We start from the raw sequence: 22,976 nt of genomic DNA, 5'->3' as shown, positions 1-22,976 counted from the left end.
GTTTTAGACTTTTGTGATTTTTAGTTTTCTTTAAAAACTCCACAAGTAGAATAAGACAGTGGTCCCCAACCTTTTTGTCACCAGGGACCAGTTTCTTGGAAGACAATTTTTCCATGGACTCTGGATTGGTGGGGCAAATGGATTTTGGATGATTCAAGCACATTACACTTATTGTGCAATTTATTTCTATTACTATTATATCAGTTCCACCTCAGATCCTTAGACGTTAGGTCCCAGAGGTTGGGGACCCCTGGAATAAGAAATTCATTATAAGATGGAACTATATAGAGTTGAAATATATAAGTATTAACAGTACATATATTTTTGGAGAGTACAATATGGAAAAGAAATAGCAAGTAGGGGACAGTTTCTTGAATAGTATAGAAATTAAACCTGGTATAGGGTAAGAAGAAATTCAGGAAAAGGAACATGCAGAGACAAGATAGGCACAAAGGAAATAGATTCATGTTTAGGTGAATTTGTCAAGATAGCAAAGTATAAGGCAAGAAGATAAAGGGGGTGGGATGGGAGCAATATCTAAAGACTGTTAGAGAAAAGGAAGTTCTATATAGATATTGAGGCTATAGATGGAACAAGAAAACATGGGGTGTCGAGATCATTTTCTATCCTGAAAACCTGTGATTATTGTTGAAGTTAAGATTCTCTTAACACAGAATGGAGGGGAAAATGAAGGGGAAAATCAGTTTGAGGGAGAGCCGTGGTTTCGGATCTTTGGGGACTGATAAGACTAAATATTTCCAGTGTTATTAATATATATTAATAGTTAACTAAATTTGTTGCCTCCAATCAATTGTGTCACTATCTGTACACTAAAAGGAGATTTGGTCTTGGGATGGGATGTTTTTTATGAGATATATATATATATATATACATACATATATATATACAATTAGTTTATAAATCCAAAACATCAACATACATACACTACCATGCATAAAATAGATAGCTGGTGAGAAGTTGAATATAACACAGGAAGCCCAGCCTGGTGCTCTGTGATGACCTAGAGGGGTTGAATGAGGGGAGGAGGGAAGCTCAAAAGTGAGGGGGTATATGTATAATCATGGCTGATTCGCATTGTTGTATGGCAGAAACCAACATAACATTGTAAAGCAATTTTCTTCCAAATAAAAAATGATATTTGCATGTTTTTTGAATACTTAAATTAGAGGAAAATAGCAAAAAGGAGAGAGAGAGAAATCCTGTGATTATGTAAAAGTTGATGAGGGAAAGTAAAAGTGAGCAGAAGCTATTAAGAGAAAAAGATTAAAGCTTCTGAGAGAAATGGTAGTCTAGAAAAGCTGACTTTCCTTGCATCCGGCCACCCCATCTCTATTACACTATCACAGTGAATTGAGGGATCTTCTGTGATTTGAGCAGAGGTGGGACTTCTCAGTGATCGCTGCCTCGCCCACTAAAAGGGTCCAAACAGTAGCCCATGTTGATAAATTCTTGGGCAGAGGTAGCAAAAGCAGCATCTTATAAGTGATATTGCTATTATTATTATTTTATTTGGCCACATTGCCGCATGTGGAATCTTAGTTACCAGACGAGGGATCAAACCCACACCGCCTGCATTGGAAGCATGGAACCACTGGACCACCAGGGAAGCCAAGAAGAAACATTGAATGGGGCTATCGATCCAGATGGCCTTCAAGTCCAAATAAAGTAAAACTCTAGGGAATCTGTCTGGGACGTTCCCCTGCCACATTTTGAGTTACTGATCATAGTTTGTATTGTACAATAGCTGTTATGCTTCAAGGAATTTACACTCTTCTCTATTAACTGTCATTCTCTGTAGCTGGTATTAGCTATCTAGCCTATCAACTTTTATTTATTTAACTGTTATATACATTGCCTAACTTGGATGCTCGTCATTTACTTTCTAATGTGTGTAATGAGGCAGGTCTTCTTGAATGTACGTCTGGGCTTCTTTTCATGTCAGAGATACTATGCTATCAAGAATGACCTTGTATGGATTGTAATCTTCATATCTCTTACTATGCACAATATATTTTTATCTACTATTTTTTTCTTAGAGAAAAATGAGCCCAGTAGGCTATCTCACTGGAAAGTTATTAACATTGTTTTCTAAACATTTACAGGTAGTGCTGGGACACCAGTCACTTTCAATGAAAATGGAGATGCTCCTGGTCGTTATGACATCTTCCAGTACCAAATAACCAACAAAAGTACAGAGTACAAAATCATTGGTCACTGGACCAATCAGCTTCATCTAAAAGCAAGTATCAGTATGAGCTTACATTTATGTCTATGGTTCTCAAGGAGCGATGCTTTACTTTTATGAGTATTATATCAATATACTATTCATTAGAATTGATTTTCTTATAAGCTGACTTTTAGAAAATGTATGATTTGATCCTTCCTCAACCTTAAAATGTGATGGGAAGTCTTAAGTGTCTCTGGAGAAATCTAGTACCTGTAGGAATTTAATGAAGATCTCATTTCCTTTTAAGTGACTATATAAACACTTTGGAAATTTTACACTTTTCTGAAAGACTCATTTGTTCAAATGTTTATACAGTATGTGTGCATGTATGTGTATGTGTGGATTTTGGGGAGGAGGGGTGACAGTGTGCCGTGAATGACCAAGTTGGTGCCTAAAAATAAGTGTATTTCACCTTTGCCATATCGTAAGTCGAGATCTATGGCTACATCTGATGGATGGAAGTGAATCAGGGTCCTCATTTATATTACCTTTTTGAATCACAACACCAGAGAAAGTTCATGTACCCAAAAGAGATGTTCAGATTTTTTAACAACCCATAGGGCTGCCTGCCACCCCCATCTCCTGGAAAGTCATCAAGGTCCACAGATTTTGTTGTTCCTACAAGTAGCCATGTGAGGACAACTTGGAGACTGGATGGAAGGAAGGTCCCAGGGTGGGTCCCACCCTGAGAGGACCCTGGGACCCAGCTGGGATGGTGCCAAAGGCAGTTGGCATCTGCCTGCCCAGTGCTGTGCTGTTACCAACACCCTGGGCTCTGTCTTCTCCTGCTGGAATCTAGTGGGCATGGCATGTGGATAGAGGCAGCAGGAGAAACTCTAGCAGATGTGTATGGTGGGCAGGCAGCCCTCCAGAGGGACTATCCTAGGGAATGGGGTCTTTGAGGACCCTGGGGTGTGGTGTCCCGTACCAGCACCCATTAATTGGAAGGGGCTCTGGAGCAGGAAGCTAATCCTGAACTTGATGGATGGGGAGGCCCAGAAAGTCCCAAGGTATAGGACTGGTAGTGGCTGCATGGCAGGGGTGTAGAGGTGTTGGAGAAGCGTCTGCTTACCACTGAGTAAGGAGTTATTTCAGATTTAAGAGCCTGGAATGCCATATCCATGCACACTGACTCCTTCCGGTACAGAGAAATAAGGAGTGTGCCTGGGAGTCTCAGCCAAGGGTCCGAGTTCCTTCACACATGGACATTGATGTCCGTAATACATTCTCGTATCCGTCTGTAACATTGGACTGTTTACAGGGACTGAGTGGCCTAGGAATCACTACAACAGCAGTGTTTCCTCTGTAGGCAGTAAGGAGCCTTTAAAATGTGTCAAATAAAACTAGAAGCATATTATTCTATGGTTCTTTTGTCCTAGTATTTCACTCTTTCTTCTAATAAGAGCCTCTATTCTTCTTGATTTTCAAAGCTACCATAACACTGTGAGAGTTGAGTTCATTTCTTAAATGAATAATTAAGGTCCTTTCCTAGCTATAGCTTATCCTAGCTGGAAGGTAGTGATGTATGTCATCCATGAGGGTGGGGAGAGAGATCATTCTGGTCTGTGGGTGTGTTACATGTGTGTGTGCTTTCTTATGGCTGAACCCATTCAGAGAACATCAATTTAGTGTGGTGTTTTTAATACAGTTTTCACTTCTCAAGGTCCAAATATAGCCCCTGAAATGCTATATTTATACAGCACAGTTACCACAATTCTCAGCAAAGCAGATCATAAGAAATAACAAAACTAGGATATTTATGATTTATTGTCTATGTATGACTTCCTGATAATTATCACAGTTCTGCATTCAATAATGCACAGGCAACTTATTTTGCAACTACTGTTATAGTATGTAAGACCACATATCTACAGCTTACTGCCTCTAGGAACCTGATGAAACGTCCATCCTCCTGCAACCCAAATTAACATTTACTGAAACAAAACTTTAATAACTCTACAGGTTTTTGATACCAACCCAAACATCTATAGTTTCTTGGCAAAAGTCCTTTTGACAGTGGACCTCTGTGAAATCAAATAATTGAACACAACAGAGAAAATTTGCTAATGATTAAAATGGGGAAGCTTCTTTTTATCTGACTTTTAGAAATGCCAACCTGTCTACTATAGTCTTATGATTACAGATTTGAATAACAAAGTTTAATGGTTGAAAAATCCATGCACACATATATAATACCAAGATACCTAAAATAACTGTACACAAGTAGACATGCTCACACACATCTCTCACCATATATATGCTTATTATAAAACTTTATGTTGAATCTCAAGCTGCTCTTTTATGTACATTTATGGTGCATGAAAGGTTTTATGTTTATTATTGTGTTGTTTCTCATAAAATATATCAAAACAATTTGTGAGAATTATTTCTCATGCATGATTATGATTGTTTATGACTAAATAGCCATGCCAGCTTTACTGAAACAGAGAGAATCAACTCTCAGAAGAAAATAGAGTCAATTAGATTGTAAAGAGAGGTTGTACGTCCAGGGTTGAATTCTGAATTTTATCAGAACAAACAAAATGACTATTTCTCTTTGGAAACTGGATTACTCATCTGTTTGAAGGTGCAGAAGGAGTTGCTTGGAAAGTGACAGGTTTACTCAAGTTCTGCTTAGATCTCAGGCCGTGTGTGTGCACTTAGCTGCTCAGTTGTGTCCAACTCTCTGTAACCCTATGCACTGTAGCCTGCCAGTCTCCACCATCCATGGGGGGAAAAAAAAATAGAATACTGGAGTGGGTTGCCATTTCCTTCTCCTGGGGATCCTCCCGACCCAGGGATTGAACCCATGTCTTCTATGTCTCCTGCATTGCAGGCAGATTCTTTACCCACTGAGCCATCAGGGAAGCCCCTGATCTCAGGGAGGACACTAAACAAATGCTTTGCCTCAGTTTTGTCATTTATAAAGTGGAAGCATTAATAGCACTTACCTCAGATGGTTGTTATAAGAATTAAATGAAATCATACAATAAAAGTTAGTCCAGAGCTTGGCACGTATGATGCCCATAAATGTTACCTATTACTAATCCAATATCTCATGATACCGTGTGGTCAAGGGAAGATCTGAGGATGAGTGTGGTGAGTAGAGAACTGAAGGTCCTTTAGGAAGAGGCACTTGTTTGCTTTAACAAGTTCAGAATCTGTTCACTTAAAATGGGGACCATTTTAGCTAGTGAGCAGCTGCTGTCTGGTGCAGGGAGCTCAGCTTAGTGCTCTGTGTTGACCTAGATGGGTGGGAGATGGGAGGGAGGCTCAAGAAGGAGGACATATATATGTTTACTCACAGCTGATTCACACTGTTGTACAGCAGAAATCAACACAGCCTTGTAAAGTAATTATCCTTCAATTAAAAATAAATAAATAGATGGAGACCATTTGTCCCTATAGCCTATTGCCTGCCTTTAATATTGACCTTAATACTTTAGCAAATCTCTCTGCATTACAAAGTAAACTTTATTTAATATAAATACGTAGTTTCTTTTCCTATGGTAGGGTGTGACTAGATATTGTCACCTAGGCAGTCATTTTGAATGGATTGGATACGTTCGTTCTGTGCACATACTCCATGCTAAAAGATGGAATTAGAGTGAAAATGTGGACCCTGCTCTCAGGCTCCCACAGACTGGAAGGATAGAAAGACCCTTAAAATTGACAATTCTAGTGCAGTGAGGCAGGAGCACAGATGAAAGTTATGTCTGTGGTTTTGAACTTACAGCCAAACACAGGCATCTAATCTGGACTGACTGCAGATGGGGGTTCTGATGAGGGCAGGGGAGAGCGCTCTTCAAGCACTCCATCTCTCCTTGTTCTCTTAAATCAAATTTGTAGTAGATTTCATACTTTCAATGATAAGCATTGAATTGAATTTGACTTATTTAAAAAGTAGGCCATTTTTCTCACTGAACTCAGCCATAGGATAAGTTTGTACATAGAGGGTGTATGATTAAACATATATGAGTCCAATAAATTTGTCCTGAATATATCTTAGTGAAGTAAAAGAAATTTTAAAACAAGTAGTTTATTCTTTCTTCTCCCCTGGAAAATTATTAAGCATTTTGTTTCCTCGAAAGCATTATCGGTATTGTTCCAAGTATTTTTTTAATGGAACTAGCATATGTTCTTAACTTAGCAATTACAGTCAATTAGTAGAATTGTTCATTATGATTTCGGTTTTTTATTCCGTAATCTCAGTCTACCCATAAAGGGCGTATTGTCTACCTGAGAGTGAATTTGAACAATTGGGCTTCTCCATTTGGTGAGAATGAATCTCTCAAGAGGCAGGTGGTCCTTATTAGTGATTACAAAACATCGTAACCTGGAGGTTCAGAGAAAACAGTGGAGCCTGAACTGTAAAAAGAATGGCTATATGCTGCTTCAAGTCCACAGGGAGAGGGACTGGGACTCTCCAGTTTACTGGATGGGCCTAAAATCACTGAGGACTTTGTTTTTGTACTTCCAACCAGAGCTACTCTTTCTAGATTACTGTAAGAATTTGAGACATATTTTTTGCTTGTTTTGTTATTTTATTTTCTTCACTTTAGTTCAAATAAAGTTTGAAAATTAATACAAATATTAAAAGACAATGACTTCATAAGGGTGTTTCCACCAACAGTTGTTAGCAGCACAGTGTCGATTAGAAACGGTGATTTGAGGGAGAAGGGCTTCATTTAATTTTGTGTGAGTCACTCCATAGAAGAAAGTAACTCTTGAACAGGTATTGAATTCTGACCCTCATTTTTCTCATCTGTTAAGTGGGGATAATAGATAGGTCTGTTATGAAGATTAAATGCATTGGCATATAGGGGTCAAGAATAAGACTTCAAAGTCAGAAAGAAGATTTTTGTGTTTTAACCTTCTATTACGGAGCCTTGCACATGCTATTTTACCTCTTTTAGTCTGAGATTCTTCGTCTACATGAAACAATCATAACTACTTCATAGAGTTGTTGAGATAATTGAAGGACATTGCATGAACAAAGATCCTAGAATACTGCCTGCTGCATATTCAGTGTTAAAAGAATATGATGTAATAACTTTGTTTTATTTTTCCAGGATAACCAGCGTACTGCAGGGGACTCTTAATGGGTATTGCAATCTGAAATTCCATACATGAAAAGTCTTTTCAGCCTTTATCTTGATTTTCTGAGTAGGGAGTAATTGTAAAAAGAGAGGCATGCATTATGATAACTTGTGTGTGCCTGTCAAACCCCAGACATCTATTTTTGTATGAAAAAAAAAGTGGGTTCCATGAGTTGATGCATTGGGGACAGCCAGAAACTTGAGTAAACTTTCTGGTAGAGTTTAGCCCAGTTAAATCCGGCTTTCCTAAGATGTTTAGGTAGCATAAACGACTCAATGGATATGAATCTGAGCAAACTCTGGGAGATAGTGGAGGGCAGAGGAGCCTGGTATGCTGCAGTACATGGGGTCAGAAAGAGGTGATCAAGACTTAGTGACTGAACAACAACAAAATTCCTATGTACTTACAGTGCAGTATTTATAATATGATCTTTTAATTGAGTATATATCTTTACCTGTCAATGGCCAAATACTTGTATACTAGGGGGTTCCTCAGCTTGCTTGAATAAGAAAGAGAGAATTTCTGAGTCCCTTTATTTGTTCCATGGTTATATTGCTTTGGATAGACATCAAAAGGTTTTAACCAACATCATTAGATTCCCTAATGTCATAGATGAACAGCTTTTCTACAATGAAAAATATTGAAATTACCCTGAATTAGAGGATAGAGTGAATGGAGTGGAAACAATGTTCAAGGGGACACTTGACCCTTTATTTGCTGTGACTCTTAGAAATCATGCATTTTCTCTTTGCCTCTGTTTCCCCATTGCTAAGTTGCCTGCATTTGAAAATGCTTTCATATGATTGTCATTACATATAAAAGATCATTCACCTTATGAGACAAGCATTATAAATAGCTCTTCCCATCCTACAAAGTATGAATGTGAAGTCAATTCTCTGCGATCCTTGACTATGTTCCAATAGGACTTTAAATGCCACTATAGTTCTTGCCTTTATATTCTATTCAGACAAGACTTTCTCTTGGCTTCCTTTCTTTGTAACAACATGATTGTCAAAACTTGTTGACATATGTATGACATAATATATACATATATTATATTGACATAAATATACAAAAGGATATTTTCATTCACCAGACACAAATTTGTTCTTTTAAAAATTAGTCATTTTGGGGTCAGTAATTCTTTTTTTGTTTATGAGAAAATAAACATTTAGTAAATTCATGTTTTTGACACATGAAACAAAATCAAGGTAATTGAAGTTTAACTACGTTCTTATTTGCACAGAGTAGGGGTTCAGTAAGTATTAATATTTGTTGATTTTTGTCATGAACACTATTCTGATATTTTCTAAATACTGATTTACTATTGAACACTGTTCCAAGATTATTGATTATCATGTAGACTTGTGCACAGATTATTCAGTGACTGCTCCCTGCCAGGCCGAATGTTAAGTCATTGAGGAGCACAGAGTTCAATAAGCTCCCAGGTAGCAAATGATTTGCAATCAATTAAAGGCAACTGTGCACTTCAATAATTATAATAAAAGCATAATTAGAAGGTACAGATTAAGGAAAAAACTATAAATTAAAATATGTAATGATTATCTCCAACTACAGTGACTGGATAAAATGTGTTGAATTCAAACTGGATCTTCGATTACTTTGGTGACTAGAAATGGTAGGAACAATTCATAGGCTGTGGAAAAAGCATCCATATATACTTTCATCCATCCATCCTTCCTTCCATTTATTTGTCTATCCATTCATTTGAGAACAAAGTGCCTCCAATGTTCCATTGCTTTACAAGGTGCTGAAATTATTTAGTGGTGTTACCGATTCAGGCCCCAACATCATCCCTAAGTTAGTGGTACACATCTGTAGGCCTATCCCACCTACACAATGTCAGTTGTAAGTGCATTGGTGGAGATGAGGAGTGTTGATTAGGTTTTCATAGGGAGTAGAAAGGGTCAGTTTCTTTAGGGAACTGAGTGTGATCCTCAGCTGCTGGGACAGATGATGATCTGAGGAGAGAATAGTGTGGGGAGTGGAGAAAGATGACTTGTTTTGCAACCAAATTTTACAGGGTTTCAAAAACTATTAGAACACAAGCTAATGTTTTTTAGGGTATAGCGAGCTTTTCCATGAAGATATTCTCAGCTTTTAACTTCAGAGAAATATTTTGGGCAGCAAAGGGTAGATTGGCTAGAGAAGAGGTCGTTTCATTACTTAGTAGAAGCCATTTCATTCCAATCCCAAAGAAAGGCAATGCCAAAGAATGCTCAAATTACCGCACAATTGCACTCATCTTACACGCTAGTAAAGTAATGCTCAAAATTCTCCAAGCCAGGCTTCAGCAATACATGAACCGTGAACTTCCAGATGTTCAAGCTGGTTTTAGGAAAGGCAGAGGAACCAGAGATCAAATTGCCAACATCCGCTGGATCATGGAAAAAGCAAGAGAGTTCCAGAAAAACATCTATTTCTGCTTTATTGACTATGCCAAAGCCTTTGACTGTGTGGATCACAATAAACTGTGGAAGATTCTGAAAGAGATGGGAATACCAGACCACCTGACCTGCCTCTTGAGAAACCTATATGCAGGTCAGAAAGCAACAGTTAGAACTGGACATGGAACAACAGACTGGTTCCAAATAGGAAAAGGAGTACATCAAGGCTGTATATTGTCACCCTGCTTATTTAACTTATATGTAGCGTACATCATGAGATATGCTGGGCTGGAAGAAGCACAAGCTGGAATCAAGATTGCCAGGAGAAATATCAATAACCTCAGATATGCAGATGACACCACCCTTATAGCGGAAAGTGAAGAGGAACTAAAAAGCCTCTTGATGAAAGTGAAAGAGGAGAGTGAAACTGTTGGCTTAATGCTAAACATTCAGAAAACTAAGATCATGGCACCTGGTCCCATCACTTCATGGGAAATAGATGGGGAAACAGTGAAAACAGTGTCAGACTTTATTTTTTGGGCTCCAAAATCACTGCAGATGGTGATTGCAGCCATGAAATTAAAAGACACTCCTTAGAAGGAAAGTTATGACCAACCTAGATAGCATATTCAAAAGCAGAGACATTACTTTGCCAACAAAGGTCCGTCTAGTCAAGGCTATGGTTTTTCCAGTAGTCATGTATGGATGTGAGAGTTGGACTGTGAAGAAAGCTGAGTGCCGAAGAATTGATGCTTTTGAACTGTGGTGTTGGAGAAGACTCTTTGGGGTCCCTTGGACTGCAAGGAGATCCAACCAGTCCATTCTAAAGGAAATCAGTCCTGAGTGTTCATTGGAAAGACTGATGCTAAAGCTGAAACTCCAGTACTTTGGCCACCCCATGGGAAGAGTTGACTCATTGGAAAAGACTCTGATGCTGGGAGGGATTGAAGGCAGGAGGAGAAGGGGACGACAGAGGATGAGATGGCTGGATGGCATCCCCGACTCAATGGACATGAGTTTGAGTGAACTCTGGGAGTTGGTGATGGACAGGGAGGCCTGGTGTGCTGCAATTCATGGGGTCACAAAGAGTCAGATATGACTGAGTGACTGAACTGAACTGAACTGATAAATGAGAGTTACTTTCTTTCTTATTTTACTTAATTGTTTGGCAGGTTCTTTCTGCCATATCTGTCCATCTCCTTGGTTTGAGTTTTTTTCACAAAGTATTTAAAAGGACTTACTAAGATATATTTATCATAGTAGAAAACAAGTAAATTAGGAAGAAAGGATTAAACGTGAAAGTGAAAGTCATTCAGTCGTGTCTCACTCTTTGGGACCCCATGGAATATACAGTCCATGGAATTCTCTAGGCCAGAATATTGGAGTGGGTAGCCTTTCCCTTCTCCAGGGGATATTCCCAACCCAGGGATCAAACCCAGGTCTCCCACATTGCAGGTGGATTCTTTACCAGGTGGATTCAGGACAGGATTAAGGAGGATTCAGAAAGGATTAAGGGAGTTGATACATTTTAGTTAGTAGTTGAGTTTGATTTCCTCATCAATAATTATAGCCAATAGATGTATCAAGGCTGTTCAGTAGAATAAGAAAAAATCATGCTGCTATTTTAAGAACACATGGAATTATGCCACATAAAATGATTTAATCTGATTAAGAACTGAGAAGCTGGATTCAGTTATCTGGATGTAGTTGGGCACAGATTCCTGTGGTATTCTGATAGTATCTAAGGAATTTAATAGTTCATCAGGGAAAATGCAAGCAGGGCACTAAAAAATCTAGCATTATTCATGAAAAATAGGAAAAGTCATAAGTGCATAGTTATTTTGATAAATAATGAAAATGACACAGAAAGGGAAAAGAAAGCTAAAAACCTTCATGGAAGTTACATCGGAAAAGGCAATGCAACTAAAGAAAGACATAACATAAAATATTAATAGAAAGTGCCTCTTTATACCAATACCAAAGAAGGGCAAAGTAAGATGGTGACTCTAGACTCTTATGGGGATAATAAAGTAATAAAAATGATAATAAACGGTATTTTAATCTTTATTTTAACCTTGGGAAGAGTAAAATAAGTGTAATTTTAACATGGTGAGTAGAATCAGTAAGGTTACAATAAGGTTATAAACATAAAATGATAATGTAGAATAAAGGAATAACTGATCTTAAAAAGTCATTTTCTTATGGAAGATTTACTAAAATGTATGTGAACCTTGTATCCTATGGTACTTTTAAAAACTCAGTGGACACATCAGTGTTATGTTAAATCTGCAGTGTACAAGAGAATTACCAGAACTGAAGAGTACTATTATATAAGAATAAAATATGTAGCCCCCAGCTGTAGTTAGAGGTCAGTAGTTGATAACAGCATGAAACTAAAGTGAAAAAAGTTAATATGTCTGTTGACTGAATCAAATGTTTAACATGACATCTTTCCTCAAAGCTTCTACTGTCTAAGAAAGGGAAACAGAGCCAGAAGCTAGACTCTTCCCAAAGTCCCTATTATATTTTATTGAGGCCATGACCTTATCTCCAAGTGAAGTTGCAGAAATGTGCAACTGTACATAAACTCAGGGGTTGAGATATAAAATGATGTTCTTTCTTAATCCATAAATAAATGACAAAGGGATATAATGAGGACACAGAAACATACTAAATCTTAGTAGTGTTTGATTGATTTTATTTGTTATAAAATCATTTTTAATAAAACATTATTTTGAGATAACTGCCAATTCACGTGCAGTTGTAGGAAATAATAAAAAGCATATGTCTCCTTTGCTCAGTTTCACACCGAATGGTGACATTTTGAAATACTATGGTGTAATAGCATAAGCAGGTTCTTGGTATTTATTCAGTCTGCCAATCCTGTTCATATCTCCTGTTTTACTTATATGTGTGTGGGAGGGAGGTATTTCTATACATTTTTGTGACCTGTGTAGGCCCATGTATCTACCACTCTGGTCAAGATATAGAACATTTCTGTAAACACTAGGATCCCAAGTTACCATTTAATAGCCACACCCACATCCCTCCCATCCCTAGAGAGAATATATTTGCTATTTTTATGAGTTTGTCATTTCAAGAATTTTGTGTGAATGAGATCATGCTGTATGTCACCTGTTGGTTGTGAGTTTTTTTCACTCAGTATAGTTCCCTCAAAATTTATCCATGTTCTTGTGTCTCTTTTAGGTATTAAGTCAGATTTCTATGGTGTAGATACACCAAACTTTGTTTACTTATTCACTCTTTGAAGAACTCATACAAAATAATTATCCAGCAACCTGCTATGAGTACTTGTTGAATTCTATGTTGAGGGAAACAGCAGGCAAGAGTGATGTCTCATCTCGGAACTGAACTAAATCATTATTATATGACAGTTTTAGAAATTACATTTAACCCTTTAATATAGAATATTTTAGAAAATAAGGAAACTTTCTTGCTGCAACATGCACCTCAGATCCTTCACAACTGACATAGTGATACCTTGGCTGCATTAAGCTTGCTACAGATGTAGCAAACATACCTAAGAGCAAAAGTTCTAACTTAAAAGTGATGCCACCTGGGCTTGCTGCTAAGTCGCTTCAGTCCTGTCCGACTCTGTGCGACCCCATGCACGGCAGCCCACCAGGCTCCCCTATCCCTGGGATTCTCCAGGCAAGAACACTAGAGTGGCTTGCCATTTGCATCCTCTTAACCTTAGAGTCTGTGCAAACACATCTATGTTCTTTCTCCTCGTGCTTTACCTTCCCATGCCTTTTATCAATATTGCACTAAAGTTAACTGTCATGTGATCAAAACCCAACCCTCACTGAGTTTCTAAGACTTCCTCAAAGTCATTCCTATCCTGTATTTCTTAAGTTGTTCTGACACTCTGCAAAGCTTTGCTGTGCTAAGTTATCATTTGACTGCTTTTGTAGCTGTTGCATCTGTTGGTACATGTATTTTTCTACATTCAGACCATATTTTTAAGATTCCAAAAATCAGATGTGACTTCCAGATTAAGCCAGTATAAGAGCTTTGAGACTACTGATCTTAACCTCTTTGATTATTTTTTTTTAAAGGGGACCTTCAAGGACAGTGCAGTTGGCATATGCTTTATAAATCTCCTAGCAGGAACCCACTTTAAGCTTGTCAACTGTGAATTAGATTCCTCAATTATCCTATCCTTAAACTAGTTTATCAAAGAGTCAGCTGATTTTTGTAAATGGTCTTTCTAAAATATTTGGCGGGGGTGTGATTTCATGTTGTTCAAGGCACACGTCACAGGTTGCTGGAGGACAGACCTGGGGATGTGCTGCGTGGTGTGGAAAGTGGCGTTGGAAACTGGGAAACTGGATTTTAGTCTGTGCTCGCACTCATCCTGTGATAGCGTTGTACTTTGTTACTTAATATTTGGACTCTCAAGTTTCATGTTTATAAAATTAGGAATTTAAAGAAGTTATTCACTAAAATTTCTTCCAGATCCATTATTCTCAAATTGGATACTCCAGGTAATGAGATTATGGTTTGTTTTCCTATTTTGATTACTTATTTTTTAGATTTAAAAGTTTAAAGCCTTCATTATTTATCTATACAGAAATGATCATATAGTGTAAATGTCACTAGACAGAGATCTTCCTCTATGATTTTTTTTTTCAATCTAGTGTATTCTAAAGAAGCATGGCTGCTCATTCCCTATGAAAAATAAGCCAAAATTAGAGAAGTTAATAATGACAGCTAAGGTATTTTGCTACCTAGGTTTTAATAGAAATGTAAAAATTGTTAGAAATGGATATGACAGTAGTTTTCTTCGGCTCTCCCAGCTGCATGTTTTTTTCACATTAAAAAAAAAAAAACAAAAAAAAAAACAAAGAAAAACTAGACTCTGCTATAGGGAAGTTAAGTTGATTCTGTTGGTTAGAGTGAATTCAAGCAGGGCTAAGTCGAAATGACTAAAGTGATTGGAAAAATGCTAGTTTATCTCTAAAAGGAGGGCTAAGTCCTGTGTTTGTGAAGAATTGGGGGATGTCATGGTAGAGAAAAATTTGAGCAATAAATGAGAGCTTGGCTTTGTTTTTGCTCCTATAAGAAGAGAAAAATAAGATGATTTCGGAATTCCTACTGTGTTATCAAAAATTTGGTTGCATTCAGCCTGCAACACTGAGGCAGTCAGGCCGCAGTATTTATTCTCTTGACCTCATGTACAGTCAACACTTTTATGGTCAGAGAGGGGCTTCCCAGGTGGCACAGTGCTTTACGTAAAGAACCTGCCTGCCATTGCGGGAGATACTGGGGACACAAGTTCAATCCCTGGGTCGGGAAGATCCCCTGGAGTAGGAAATGGCAACCCGCTGCAGTATTCTTGGAAATTCCATGGACAGAGGAGCCTGGTGGGCTACAATCCATGCAGTCACAAAGAGTCACACATGACTGAGTGCACACACACACACACACACACACGTGTTAGAACTTAGGCACCATGACTTCATCTGCAGTCTGCCTTCATCACAGGCATGAGCTTACCTACTTCCTGAGTCTCTTGGAGTTCTTAGCGCTCTTTATCAGATATTTACATATTTTTATGTTGAACTTTTCTCCTGAGATTAAGTTTCACACCTGTTACAGGCTAGCTGAGCAATTTTGGGCATTGCACAAAAAATAGAATGTTTTCATACCTTTTAAGAATTGTTAAGAAATAATGGGCTTTAGAAAGTTTATATCATTTTACTACCCTAGGACACAGCTTCCCACAGGACAATTTGGTTCATTTTTCTGAGAGTTTGTGATGACACTGAACATTAGGAGATAGTAGTCTCTTAAAAAAAAAGTTGGAAATCTGAGGCTGAAATAATTTCCAAAATGATAACTGTGGCTCTTGTTCAAGTCAGAAGTTTTTCAAAACACCTTCCTCAGAGCACTGGTTATGCAGGATTTTAAATAGCTACTATATATGCACACAAAGACTCTCTGTTCTAATAAGTTTAATGAATATCAGGACAACCGTTTTTGTTTTGCTTTGTTTTGTTTCCCTGCAAGAATTTGGAGACCCTTTAATATACTAATGAACATCATGGCTGGCTGAGAAGTGGGCATTGAATGCAATGTTTAATAAATTGATTTAACCATGAATCCCTTTTTATTTGAAGAACATTTTATGAAACTAATATTCCTTGAAACTCACTCTGAGAAATGGTGGCTTAAGTTGAATTTACCACCTAAGTTACATTTATTAACTCATTTAATCTTTGTCATAACCCTGTGTGGTAGTTACACTTAGAATGGCCATTTTATAGAAGAGGAAACCAAGAATAACAATAAGTTGTTTATTTAAGATCACTGGGCTAGTGGAAACACAGATGAAATTCACAGGCATGCATTTATTCCACTCCAGTGTGCCTGCTTTTAAGAATATTAAAGAAGCAGAATCAAGAAGAGGTTGATGAATAATTGGATATGACAAATCAGGAAATGTGGATCTTGTGATGACTCTTGAATAGATGAGAAGGCAGGAGAAAGAGACTTTAGAAAAATGATTGCTATAAGAGAAAGCTTCAAAGTAGAAGTCACATTTTAGGTAGATGGTTCTGGAATGTTCTGTGCAAGGGACATGATGGGTGGGCATGCTGAGTGTAAGGAAGAGACAGCACAGATGCAGAGAGACGAAGTCTCAGAATTTTCATGAAGAACAGAGGGAATAGGAAGGGGAATCACAGAAGAGCTAATCAAAAACTGAATTTCAAAATTTTGATCTCTGCTTTGAATGTGGAGATCATTCTCTAGCTACCATCAGTACCTGTAAACAAATGACTGCACAACAATTCAGCATTAGGGAGATTAACTGCCATCGGTCTAAAAAAGATGGCTTTCAGAGACAATCAGAATTTAACAGTGCTATGTGGCCATTTAAATTACTAGTGAATAGGTATGCCTTTAACTTACAGCTTGTGATTAGTTGTTCAGTCTTGTCTGACTCCTTGCGACCCCATGGACTGTAGCCCGCCAAGCTCCTCTATCCATGGGGGTTCTCCAGCCAAGAAAACTGGAGTGGGTTGCCATGCTCTACTCCAAGGGATCTTCCCAACCCAGGGATTGAAACCAGGTCTCTTGCATTGCAGTTGGATTCTTTACTATCTGAGCCACCAACTTACAGATTAATTACAAAAAAAAAAAAAAAAAAAATTATCGTAAATGAAACTTAAGTCTTCCAATGGGACAAGCAAGTTTACTTTTTATGAAACACATCAGTCTATTCTGTAGTATCTTCTTAGATTTAACTGATCTCATTTTAAGGAATTTAGGGCATTTTGATATAGAGATAACAATTCAAAATTTATTTAGTACCCATTTGCCAACAGATCACTAAGTAAAATTCTGCAGATGGTGATTGCAACCATGAAATTAAAAGATGCTTACTCCTTGGAAGGAAAGTTACGACCAACCTAGATAGCATATTCAAAAGCAGAGACATTACTTTGCCAACAAAAGTCTGTCTAGTCAAGGCTATGGTTTTTCCAGTAGTCATGTATGGATGTGATAGTTGGACTATGAAGAAAGCTAAGCAGCAAAGAATTGATGCTTTTGAACTGTGGTGTTGGAGAAGACTCTTGAGAGTCCCATGGACTGCAAGGAGATCCAACCAGTCCATTCTAAAGGAGATCAGTCCTGGTTGTTCTTTGGAAGGAATGATGCTAAAGCTGAAACTCCAGTACTTTGGCCACCTCATGCGAAGAGTTGACTCATTGGAAAAGACTCTGATGCTGGGAGGGATTGGGGGCAGGAGGAAAAGGGGATGACAGAGGATGAGATGGCTGGATGGCATCACCGACTCGATGGACGTGAGTTTGAGTGAACTCTGGGAGTTGGTGATGGACAGGGAGGCCTGGCGTGCTGTAATTCATGGGGTCGCAAAGAGTCGGACACGACTGAGTGACCGAACTGAACTGAACTGAAGTAAAATTCTCCAAGCCATGCTTCAGCAATATGTGAACTGTGAAATTCCAGATGTTCAAGCTGGTTTTAGAAAAGGCAGAGGAACCAGAGGTCAAATTGCAAACATCTGCTGGATCATCAAAAAAGCAAGCGAGTTCCAGAAAAACATCTATTTCTGCTTTATTGACTATGCCAAAGCCTTTGACTGTGTGGATCACAATAAACTGTGGAAAATTCTGAAAGAAATGGGAATACCAGACCACCTTACCTGCCTTCTGAGAAATCTGTATGCAGGTCAAGAAACAACAGTTAGAACCAGACATGGAACAATAGACTGGTTCCAAATCAGGAAAGGAGTACATCAATGCTGTATATTGTCACCCTGCTTATTTAACTTATATGCAGAGTAATCATCCAGAATGCCAGGCTGGATAAAGCACAAGCTTTAAAGCACAAGCTGGAATCAAAATTGTTGAGAGAAATACCAATTACATCAGATATGCAGATTGCACCATCCTTATGGCAGAAAGTGAAGAACTAAAGAGCCTCTTGATGAAAGTTAAAGAGGAGAGTGAAAAAGTTAGCTTAAAATTCAACATTCAGAAAACTAAGATCATGGCATGTGGTCCCATCACTTTATGGCAAATAGATGGGGAAACAGTGGAAACAGTGACAGACTTTTTTGGGGGGGCTCCAAAATCACTGCAGATGGTGACTGCAGCCATGAATTAAAAGATGCTTACTCCTTGGAAGGAAAGTTATGACCAACTTAGACAGCATATTAAAAAGCAGAGACATTACTTTGCCAACAAAGGTCCATCTAGTCAAGATTATGGTTTTTTCAGTAGTCATGTATGGATGTGAGAGTTGGAATATAAAGAAAACTGAGCACAGAAGAATTGATGCTTTTGAACAGTGGGGTTGGAGAAGACTCTTGAGACTGCAAGGAGATCCAACCAGTCCATCCTAAGGGAAATCAGTCCTGAATATTCATCAGCAGGACTAATGTTGAAACTGAAACTACAATACTTTGGCCACTTGATGCGAAGAGCTGACTCATTTGAAAAGACCCTGATGCTGGGAAAGATTGAGGGCAGGAGGAGAAGGGCATGACAGAGGATGAGATGGCTGGATGGCATCACTGACTCAATGGACATGAGTTTGAGTGAACTCCGGGAGTTGGTGATGGACAGGGAGGCCTGGCATGCTGTGGTTCACGGGGTCGCAAAGAGTCAGACACGACTGAGTGACTGAACTGAACCGAACTGCAACATTGGTGCGCCCCAGAAGACAGACAAGAAAATTTCTTTTCCTAGAATGCAAACTTTTTTGCCCTTTTCATACAAACTGGTTGGCCAGTGGCGACACCTTCTACTAGTACCTGAGGTAAGCCTTGTTATAACCCTCTGCCTGCCATACGCTTATTAAAATGTCACTACTCCAGAGGGGAGGCCGACACCTACAGCTCTGAAATCCTTTCTCAACTAGAAATTGAAGCATCTTGTTACATACTGGCTCCGAGTTTACAAAATCTTCTTAAAGATTAAAAGAGTTTTGTATGTGAAAACACTTTTTAAGTTTCAAAGTGCTGTGTAATTGTTAGCTATTATTTGTGAGAACCATAATTATTTTGTATAGAGAATAGCAGTCACACAAAATCATGTTTAAAAACAAAACCAAAAAAAAAAAAAAACTTTGTCATTTCCTTATTTGGGAGAAGTTTTGACGTATATTGAGATAAGTATAAAATTAGTCAGAATTGGATTTGCATACATTTCCACAGAACTGAACTTCTGGTATTTAGTTTCCTCTGATTCTTGAATATTTCCTTCGTGTATATATGTGTGTGAAGTGAAATTACCTTTCTTAAATAATGTTTCATACTTACTTCACATTAGACTGCCTATGAAAAATTCTGATATAATTGCTGTACAGAGAAAACTCTCAGTAAATGTGGGTTGAATCTGCAAAATTCTTCCACAGGTTTGTCTCTTGACAATTTCTCCCTTGGGAAAGTCAAGATTGGAAGAAGCAATGTGCATTTTCTTTTATTGTTGTTGTTTTTAACTTTAATAATTATCCTCTGTGTATGTGTGTTAGTTGCTCAGTCCTGTCCAACTCTGTGATCCCATGGACTGTAGCCTGCCAGGTGCCTCTGTCCATGGAATTCCCCAGGCAAGAATACTGGAGTGGGTAGCCATTCCCTTCTTTAGGGCATCTTCCCAACCCTGGGAAAGAACCTACGACCCTGCATTGCAGGCAGGCAGATTCTACTCTGTCTGAGCCACCAGGGAAGCCAAGATATTTACAATAAAATACTAGTAAAATTAGATAACTGAAGTCCCAAATTTAAAATGGTTATTTTCCACGAAAGAGTCTTTTTTGCAGCTTTTTAGTAGATTTTATTTGTTGGCATATAAAAGCTAGCTGCTTTTGATAGCTAGAGTCCTCACCATTCAAGAGTGCACCTCTAGAGCATAACAGCCATCTGCTGCTCCTCCCCAGTGGTTACCCCCAAACTGGCCAGATTCTCTGAACCTTGAGTGGAAGAAGAGAGAGGAGCAGCTGTTCTGGAGTTCTGTGTCTGCCTCTGTCCTCCTCACCACCTGGCACACATACTGCTTGACTCATGGAGCGGCACATACACTTAAGCCAAGCTGCATTTCTCCCCACACCAGTGGCTCATTCCTCATACTAACCACCCATCTCTTCTCTACCATCACTTACCCTTCTCCCTTCTCTTGTTCCCATTCTTTCTACAGGATGCTACGTGGAAGCAGAATTGAGAGGCTATATCTAGAGGGATGTGGGATTCTGGCCAACCTGTGTCCTGCTCCCCTTGTCACTACTTTCATTTCATTAACCCCCCAATCCTTCCCATGTCAGGAATATATGTAAATACATCATTTCATTTAGCTTCAAAGCAGCCCTTTATGATGATAGTGCTTTATGATGAAAGATCAGAGAAAGAAAGAAATACATCTAGCAGATCAGAATGAGTATAGAGAAAGGGGTCTGGGCTGGTTTGGTGGGAGATTTTGAAAAGGAAGAAAGAAGAAAGAGTCTTTCAAACTGCTGCAAGAAAGAGAAATGAATGCTTGAGATCAAGAGATCATACGTGGAAGAAAGCTTGCTCTTTCTTCTTGGAATTACTGAGAGACTTCAATGAATATTTAATCTCTCCAAAATTTTATTTGGATATTTAGTCACTATGCTATAGTGCCATGAGGCAGCTGAGTTTTCCGTGGTTGTAGTATTCCAATGTAAAATGTCATACCTAATGTTTTTTGGAGTAACCAGTGGAAAGGGGCCACCAGAAAATTTAAGAGGATAGCCAGTGAGCTGGTTCTGAGGCAGAGCCTGGAATTCAGTGGATTACGAGTCATGGTATGCTATCCTGGTCTAATATTAGGAGTCAGTATTCATCAGGGATGGAGAAGGCAATGGCACCCCACTCCAGTACTCTTGCCTGGAAAATCCCATGGACAGAGGAGCCTGGTAGGCTGCAGTCCATGGGGTCACAAAGAGTCGGAAATGACTGAGCGACTTCACTTTCACTTTTCACTTTCGTGCATTGGAGAAGGAAATGGCAACCCACTCCAGTGTTCTTGCCTGGAGAATCCCAGGGACGGGGGAGCCTGGTGGGCTGCTGTCTATGGGGTCGCACAGAGTCGGACACGACTGAAGTGACTTAGCAGCAGCAGCAGCATTCATCAGGGAACCTCTGCACAGGAAGTACAGATTTCACACCTCAAGAGCCAGGTCAATCCATAGTATCAGACAATAGAAGTAGTTTCTGGGCCAGTCACCAAAACAGTCCAAAAAATGAAAGACAATCCTTTAAAAAAAAAAGAAAGAAAAAAAGTGCACTGCAGTTTGAAAGTGTCTAATTAAAAAGGAAGGAAGGCTGCTTTGGCTATTCGGGATCTTTTGTGTTTCCATACATAGTGTGAGTTTTTTTTTGTCCTAGTTCTGTGAAAAATATCATTGGTTCGATAGGGATTGTATTGAATCTGTAGATTGCTTTGGGTAGTATAGTCATTTTCACATCATTGATTCTTCCCATCCAAGAACATGGTATATCTTTCCATCTGTTTGTGTCATCTTTGATTTCTATCATCAGTGTCATAGTTTTCTGCATACTGGCCTTTTGTCTTTTTAGGTTGGTTTATTCTTGGGTATTTTATTCTTTTTGTTGCGATTGTGAATGTGATTGTTTCTTTAATTTCTTTTTATGCTTTTTCATTGTTAGTGTATAGAAATGCAAGGGATTTCTGTGTATTAATTTTGTATGTTGAAACTTTATTATCTTCACTGATTAGCTGTGGTAATTTTTTAGCAGCATCTATAGGGTTTTCTATGACCCACCTCCTAGACTAATGGAAATGAAAATAAAAATAAACAAATGGGACATAATTAAACTTAAAAGCTTTTGCACAGCAAAGGAAACCAGAACAAAGATTAAAAGACAGCCCTCAGAATCATAGAAAGTAATTGAAAATAAAACAAATGAAAAAGGATTAATCTACAAAATATATAACCAGCTCATAAAACTCAAAATCAACAAAACAAACGGCACAATCAAAAAATGGGCAGAAAATTTAACCAGACATTTCTCCAAAGAAGACATACAGATGGTCAATAAACATATGAAAAACACATGAAAAGATGCTTGACATTACTAATTACTGGAGAAATGCAAATCAAAACTACAAAAACTTAAGTATCATCTCATATCAGTCAGAATGGCCATCATAAAAAAAATCTACAAACAGTAAATGCTGGAGAGTGTGGAGGAAAGGGAACCCTCATACACTGTGGGTGGGAATGTAAACTGATATAGACATTATGGAGAATAATATGAAGATCCTTTAAAAACTAGGAATAAATCTACCATATGACCCAGCAATCCCAATGCTGGGCATATACCCTGAGAAAGTCACAGTTCTAAAAGACACATGTACCCTAGTGTTCAGTCTTAAAATTGCCAAGACAAGGAAGCAACCTAGATGTCTATATACAGATGAATGGATAAAGATGAGATACGTTCAAACAAGGGGATACTACTAAGCCACAAAAAATAATGAATTTGAGCCAGTTCTAGTGAGGTAGATAAACTGAGAATCTTTTATACAGAGAGAAGTAAGTCAGAAAGTGAAAAACAAATATTGTATATTAATGCATATATATAGAATCTATAAAAATGGCATTGATGTCCCTGTTTGTAGGGAGGGAGTACGTAGATGTAGAGAATGGATTTGTGGACACAGTGGGGGAAGAGAGAGTGGGGTAAA

At 38.4% G+C, this 22,976-nt stretch overlaps 1 protein-coding gene across 1 annotated transcript in view; it reads left to right on the top strand.

Moving 5' to 3' along the window:
* Positions 1–22,976, top strand: part of GRM8 (glutamate metabotropic receptor 8) — an 857,461-nt gene that overhangs the window by 669,271 nt on the left and 165,214 nt on the right. Inside the window, exon 7 of the mRNA XM_055590836.1 lies at positions 2,124–2,260. Within this exon, the coding sequence (XP_055446811.1) occupies positions 2,124–2,260 (137 nt within the window). The remainder of the gene's footprint in view (positions 1–2,123; positions 2,261–22,976) is intronic.

Source organism: Bubalus kerabau, chromosome 8, assembly GCF_029407905.1.
Source record: "Bubalus kerabau isolate K-KA32 ecotype Philippines breed swamp buffalo chromosome 8, PCC_UOA_SB_1v2, whole genome shotgun sequence".
In the NCBI taxonomy this organism is placed as follows: domain Eukaryota; kingdom Metazoa; phylum Chordata; class Mammalia; order Artiodactyla; family Bovidae; genus Bubalus; species Bubalus kerabau.
Note: the sequence above shows the minus strand (reverse complement) of the source record. Positions and strands in the feature narration are given on the sequence as shown.